Here is a 7,500-nt window from a genome sequence, read left to right as displayed (position 1 = left end):
AAGATGAACAAAAGTCCTTGAAAAAGCTCTAGATCCGTGTCGTTTGGGAGAGGGACGAGGAGCAACATCGCTATCACTAGACTCGCTAACGTTTCTTGTAGCCATCGTGGAGGAAGAGAGATCAGCAACATATCATTCACTCTTTGTAATTGAAAAATGATCCTTACCCCATTGTTTATTGCTTAAAAGTTTGACCGGTTTTTATCCCCAAGGGGCATACAGCATCCGGTTTTTCATATGTTGTGCAGTCGACATGTGTCTGCTAAAGCTTTGGATCTTTTGTCAAGAGGAACGTAAGTTCCTGAAAAAGCTCTAGCTCCACGTCATTTTGGAGACCAAAGGAACAATCGCTGTCACTAAAGTCAATATCGTTGCTTTTTCGTCATCTTGAGGGAAACTGAGAGAGTCGTCTTGTCATTTAGTCTAATTGAAAAACGATACGTACTCATACCAAATAAACGTTTGACTGGTTCTTAATAGTTTAATCCCATGGGAACCACAGTCGTGAGACATTACAAAACAATCTAAACCATTTCAATTTTCAATTTTGAACACTTAACTTTCTGTATTTCGACAACTTCATTTCAAGTTATTTCGTTATGCAAACCATCACTAAACCAATTCTGTTTGTTCTGTGCCATTTCAAGATCTGGTCTTTTGGGCGGTGTTGGCCGCCCATAGAGCACTTGCCTGCGTGGCTGGCGGGATATTTTATAGCAGGGTTACATTAAACACTCGCGAGTACGCTGGTTTTGGCTGCGAGTTGGCCGCGACTGGAATGTGGACAAGTCATTTCTTAGCTCGCGGCCAAAACAACGAAGTAACCATCGATTTACTGCCACTTGTTTCATTTATTTAATCACGCACTGAAATATTGTCACCATTAAATAATCATGCAAAAAAAATCCCGCCCGCTAAGCAGGCTAATAGAGGACAGTTTCTGGTTTCCATATGAACTTATATGCTATGCATTCAAAAGAGTGACGGTGTTGGTACAACGTGTTGTTTTAATAGAAACAAAACAAAAAAAATGGAGTTCCCGCGAATTCTGAGTTAATTGTTGTAAACTAGACTCTGTGAGCGTGGACTGGTTTTCCTGGTTGTACTTGTTACAAAAGGAGCCAAACATAGGGACATAGGGTAATGGTGGGTGGGGTAATTCCGCGTTCGATATATTAAAATTCAGTCCTAAACAAAAGATATCATCGTTGTACAACATATGCAGTCACTTCTTCTATACAGGTAAGCTAGAAGCAATTACAATTTTTGTTAAAGGTTAAAGCTATTAGTTGGGCAGGAAGTGAGTCGATGTTGGTGGAGAAAGGCCAAATCTCAAAACTGCTTCAGTTTGTTGCTCGTAAGTTTCCTCTGAATGTGCCATGTTCATCGCTTCAGATTTAAAGTGCAATGAAGTACACTGTTGCAGGATACCGCTGGATGCTGTGACGTTGCCGTCTCTTGATCCAAGTCTTTTGGCTCCCAGGCCATTTCACGAGCCCATCTAATCTTGGGTTTCTGACCATAGAGGCCAAATATTTACTTGATGACTTGTAACTTAAAGGCCTTGTTGTTTCGGCTCGAGATATTTTCATATCAACAACTAGGGGATTTTTTAAAGATGTATTTTCAGCATGTCACAGGCAAACCAAGGAAAAAGAAAGCAGAGTTCTCACAATAGGTCTTACATACGACCCTCTGATAACTAGTTGATGGGATTTTCATTCAGAACACTCACTGAAGAAGGAAAATATTTAACACGGCAACAGTCAATTTATTTCCCTAATCCCCAATTTTTCCACCCTGCAAGCAGAGCCTCTTTTTGTCTTTTTCTGTACAGAGGAGGAGAAAAGGCGGCTCTGCCTGAATCGCGTCAACTCTTTGAAGCCGTCGCAGGCCGAGTTTCTGGACTAGTCAACCTTGTTTTCTCTCGTCAAACCAGTTTTTTTTCTAGTGCGAGCATCCTTTTAGTTATAAAACCATGGTTGTAATTGAACTCCTCCCTCTCTATTCAACGAAAAATCACGATGGCGGTAAGATCTGCTTGAAGCCAAGCACTTAGGCCTGGTTTCGATATTGTATCCTGGTAACAAGCAGCGCATGCTTAATAAAGATCTTACTCTATTCATGCAGAGTTTTTCTCGATAACGCCCTAATTGAGTACCCAAAAGAAAGGCTCTGCCAGTAGGGTGCAATTTTTCAATCCATTGTACAAGTTTGAGTAACATTTCCAAGAGCCCCTACAACAACCGGTACTACACCCCACACGGTTTTTACACTGCACATTCTTGTAATCTCCCACTTCAAATCCTGATATTTGCAGGTTAATTAAATATTCTTCTGTGTCCACCGGATAAAACTTTCACATTTGGCCCTTGAAGCCTATCAAGACTACTCACAAAGACAATACTTAGCAGGGGAGTGACAGGTTCCCACTCATATTCTGATTGGGCAACCCAGTAATAAGTCCAGATTTTTGCTAATCCCGCCTATCAACTCTGCCAGGAAAGATTACGAATCGATTACCCCAAGCGTCAGAGGAATTGTTTTTCCTTGTTGACCCGAGTGCTGTCTTGATTCGTACAGCGTTGTCTATGAAGAGGGGGACATTGGGATTTTCGGTTTTGCGGTTTTGGCTATTTTTTAGATCGGTTTTTCGGTTTTTGTTTTTTGTGTAAAAAATACGAGCGGTTTTTCGGTTTTGTTATACGATGTGGTTTTGGGTTTTTCTATTTTGTCCTATTTGGGTTCCGGTTTTTCTTAGATTTGAGCGGCAATTGATCTCGATCATAGTATTATTTATTTATTTACTCTTTATTTAACCACGGTGCAATTCATCAGCAATATAAACAAAATATGTACAATTAAAAATTTAAAGATAGGACTATGTAAACTACATTAACTATCTTACTCAATATCATACAATAAAAGCTGCTTTCCATGAATACCGTGTTTAGAATAATGGCTTAGATAACCTCTTTAATCAGTCGTTTGAATTGATTGAGGGACTCTGCTTTCCTTAGCTCTAATGGCAAAATGTTCCACAAAACTGCGCCTCTAAATAGCTAAAGCTGTTTTTTGTAGTAGTTTGTGCGCGGTTGCGGAACATTTACCTTATTCACAGAGTCTCTCAAACAATAACCAGAATCGCGATGGACAATTTTCGAGCCAGGTGCTAGTCCCTGTAGGGACGTAAATACCATTGTTGCTCTTTCAATTTGCCTTTGAGAGACTAGGGATTTCCATCTTAAGAGTTGAAATAAATTGTTGACATGAGCGTCATAGTTAGAATAGGTCAAGACACGGGCTGCTCTGTTTTGTAGTTTTTGCAGTTTGTCCTGCAAAGTTACTCCACAGTTTTCCGAAAGAATATTGCAGTGGTTGAAATGAGGTTTTACTAGGGCCCGATAAATAGAATGTAAGGTCCCATAGGGTACAAGATGCCTGTTTTCCCTCACGTGATTAGTAACCTTGTTTTTCCTCCAAAACAAAAGAAAACGTTTGAGTGATAATAGAGCTCAATTCCCGGAGTCGTCACATGAAAACACTCTATAGCCGCGAAACGCCAAAAGATGAAGATCTGAACGAGCATGAAATGAGTGAGAAGCTGGTGACTCTGAGAAAGGCCAGCTAGAATTTGATAAATGTAGTGACGAAGTCATTGCAGATGACAACAACTCCCAGGGTCAGCTGAGATGAATTAGGGACATCGACGAATTGTCTCTTTGGTGCAATGTCGCGGTATGGACAACAAAGTAAGGGGGTGAGAAGACCCCCATATAAAAAGGGGAGGGATGTTCGTCGTCTCTCTTAGGGGTGTAAATTTCGGATTTTGATCTCACGTAGGGTGTTTTGGGCAAAACGCAATGAAAATCTCCTTAGGGTTGCGCGCGAAGAAATATAAAAGTGTATATTTACACTTTCAAATTTCTTCACGCAGGCGAAAGTATTAGATGATAATGTCTTTGCCATCATTAGAAGTCGCTTTTTTTTTTATTTTTATTTTTATTGTTCTGTGTTAAGGATAATATGGTCTCTTTTAGGGGTCAAAAAACGCCTGGGCCACGCCAGATTGGTCTCCTTTAATTAAGGGTTCAATGTAACATTTCCGACGAGAATCCCTCGCCTTTTTATGTGGGAGTCCCCCCCGGAGGCGGTGAGGTTCAATATTCGACTCCTGTTTTAAGTACGTATCTGTTTATTACCACACTTGACCATATTTGGGCTCGAGAGAGCGGCAAAAATCAAGCCTATGATTTTAGCAGATACTAAAAGATATGGAGGCTTTAGACAAGTCCATGACATTCACAAATACTTTGATGAAATAAAATTTTAGCGTAGTTTGTTCTGTATGCCGCACTTGTCAACATTGTATCGTCTTTTTGACGGTTTTGTGTGCGGTTTTCGGTTTTGGTCGAATTTTTTTTGCGGTTTTGCGGTTTTGGATGATTTTTTCTTCAGTTTTGCGGTTTCTAATACACCCCAATGTCCCCCTCTATTAAGAAACTAAGTAACGCCGTTATTTAAAGAGGGTAAAAACGTGGCAGTTAGGTAAAAACGTGGCGGTTATGAAGAACCGGTAAACGTGTGGCCCTGTATAAAACATAAAATCAAAATTAATATTACAACTTTTGACACTTATAAAAAAAGGCAAAAAAAAATATTTAAGAACTATCTAGCATCTTATTTAAAAACTATTCACTATCTAAAACAAGTTATTTAACAGACCTGCTTAAAAAAAGCTAGTTAACTACTTAAAATATAGTCAATTTTTCTGGCTCTCTTTGCCTCGCAATTACATTCATAGCCATTTTCCGTTTAAACGATTTAACATCTTTCTTCCTCTTTCGGTCACAAGACAGCTCGTTCCAATTTCTAATTTTTCGTATGTTGAAAGTACGGCCTCCTGTGTCTTTCTTAAAAACAGGACAATGAAAAAAAAAAATTTGGAAAAGGATTGGATCGGTTATGAAACTCAGAATTGTCTTTAATATAGAATTGATATAATTTGGAGTTGTGCCCCGAGTCTCTTGAAGGCTATAGAACATCTATTTAAATATGCCTCGATAAAGAATGGAGTCCAGTTCAGTTCATTAAACATAGTTAATGTGTGTGTTGTTCTTTTGGCGTCCAATATAATGCGCGCAGCTCTCTTCTGCATCCATAAGCCTCTGTCTAGCAATTCCTTGCTACAAGATGACCAAATTGGACTGAGGTACAACATAACTGACTTTATAACAGCGACATAAAAAATTAACTTGTGCTTTTGTTTAAGATAAGGGGTAAAATGCCTCACAAGTCCAAGTCGTTTTGACAGTATTTTACATAATTCATCGATGTGTGCTTAAAAACGTAGATCTTTATCAATGATTTAACCCAATAATTATTTTATGATGCGATAATTGGTCGATATTTGTGCCGTCAAGGCATAGACTTAAGCTTTTTGTTTCCTCACTGAGCTCATGTTGAATCCTTCTTCCCGTAACAAGTAACCCTGTAGTCTTCTCGATTTTGATGTACATTTTGGTTTCCGTTGACCATTTCTCAACATTTTAAAGGTCACTAGAAAGAGCTTGAGTTAAGGAAGTGATATTACATGTATTCCAGTTTGCACTCAAGGGCAGGGTGGTACCGTCGGCATATATATCAATAGTGGAGTTGTTCAAATGTTGAGGCATATTCACAAATAGGAGAAATAGAACTGGAACTGCGGTACCCCTTGCCTGACAGGTTTCGGCTCATATGTCATATGCCCCAGTTTTACAAACTGTCTTCGCTCCTCCAGATACAATCGAAACTAAGCCACGCTATCTGAACTGACGCCGTACACTGATAATAGGCCGTTTCCGAGTTCATGTCTACCTCCTCTTCACGGCGAGCCTTAGTGCGAAGTTTTTGTTATGACAATTAAGTTTCATTCATATGTAAAGTATAACTAATTACCATCACAAAAATTTCGCATTTAGACTCGCTTTGAAGAGGAGGCAGATATGAACTCGGAAATGGCCTATTTCTTTAGCTTTTTGCGTTGTTTGTTCATGCACCTGCGGCAGTGCATGCGTGGAGCCAGCCTATGCAGTCAGCGGTCTTTTGTTGTCCACATGTGCGTCTTGTTTGTTGTAGCACCATTCTACGTTCGAGCATAGTCAATTCTGGGTTGTTCCTCTCCCCTCCCCCCGCTTCCCCTCTCCTTTTTTCCACTGTATATATACTGTATCAGTGCGACGGGTGGCCTTCTTCCCTTCTGCGTGGGAGCTCGTGGCTGGTTTGCCAGGATTTGCCAGCCATGGCAGCAGTCTCAACTACTCGGAGCTGCCTGCCAATAGTGGAAGCTCCTGGATATCGGGGCACTCAACCTCCATTTAGCGATGCCGTTTTTAATCCTATTTTACTGTTTTAGATTACATTCCCCGTCACTTCAACCCCACCCTCCTTAAACACTATCATTTCACATTTCTGAAATTCTAGTCTAATTTTCATCTCCTCAATATGTTTCTCCCAGTAATTTACATTGTAGGTTGACTTTTTTGAAAAAAATAAAACCATTCCAGTTTCTTACGTGTTGAGGACAAATCGAGCAAAGCGAAAAGCGCTAGACATTCTTTTATCATTTTTCATCTTGTAGGTTCCAATTTTCCTGCTCTTTCCCTTGCGTAACGTTGCATTTTAATTGCCTAATGCGTTTCAATGTCTGTACCTGATAGTTGTTGTACCGATACTCGAAGAAAGAAGCTAAATATTCTGGAGCCGAAATAACGTAGATTTCATTTTAGTGGTGTACTACATTTCGGCTGGCCAAACCACCCTTCTTCAGGTACAATGAGAGTTGTACCTGACTGTCATTGTACTTAACTCTCATTAGGGCCGTTTATACGAGAGAAAATAAGCTTACTCTGGCCGCGGCGTACATGATACGCGAAAGGAACTATTTACACGAGTGTAAACTCCCAGGCCAGGATAAGCCGCGGCTTGTTGAGAAAGCCGTGAACGTAGATTTTGTACCATTTATACGGGGCTGTTTGCGTCTTATGTAAGCCGCGGCTTATTTTCTCTCTTATAAAACGGCCCTATTGTACCTAAAGAAGGCTGGTTTGGCCAGCCGAAATACAGTACACCATTAAAATCAAATCTATGTTGTATTGGCTCTTGCTCAAAATATGTAGCTGGTCAACTTGTAACTACGCCGATCAGATCAAGCCACTGATCCAACGTACACAGGAAGATTGTCTACGGTTACTTCTTCAAAACTTTGAAACTGAAAAAAAAAGTGATTTTGGCGCGTTATATGTATGGGTTTAACATTGAAACTTTTAACCGAAAGCTTTAACAAAGTTAGGTTTTTCTCGAGCAAGATTACTTTGCAGGGGCACCCAACGAGAATATAGTTCAAAACCACTTAAACATAGCATTGTTAAACGAATTTTGGTATTAAAATGGTAGAAGTTAAAAGTTTTTCATCTGTTCGGACTTCCTAGCTGAAAGTCTAGTGACCCGAAACCTTTA

General features: G+C 39.9%; 1 protein-coding gene across 1 annotated transcript in view; it reads right to left on the bottom strand.

Annotated features, from left to right (window-relative positions):
- Window positions 1-147, bottom strand: part of LOC138051958 (uncharacterized) — a 27,512-nt gene extending 27,365 nt beyond the window's left edge. Inside the window, exon 1 of the mRNA XM_068898297.1 lies at window positions 1-147. This exon is cut by the window's left edge and continues 161 nt beyond it. Coding sequence (XP_068754398.1) covers window positions 1-105 — 105 coding nt within the window. The 5' untranslated portion in view covers window positions 106-147.
- Between the last annotated feature and the right edge of the window lie 7,353 nt (window positions 148-7,500).

This window comes from Montipora capricornis, chromosome 6 (genome assembly GCF_036669925.1).
Source record: "Montipora capricornis isolate CH-2021 chromosome 6, ASM3666992v2, whole genome shotgun sequence".
Taxonomy (NCBI): Eukaryota; Metazoa; Cnidaria; class Anthozoa; order Scleractinia; family Acroporidae; genus Montipora; species Montipora capricornis.
The sequence above is the reverse complement of the archived record's forward strand: the minus strand, read 5'-3'. Positions and strand labels throughout refer to the sequence as shown.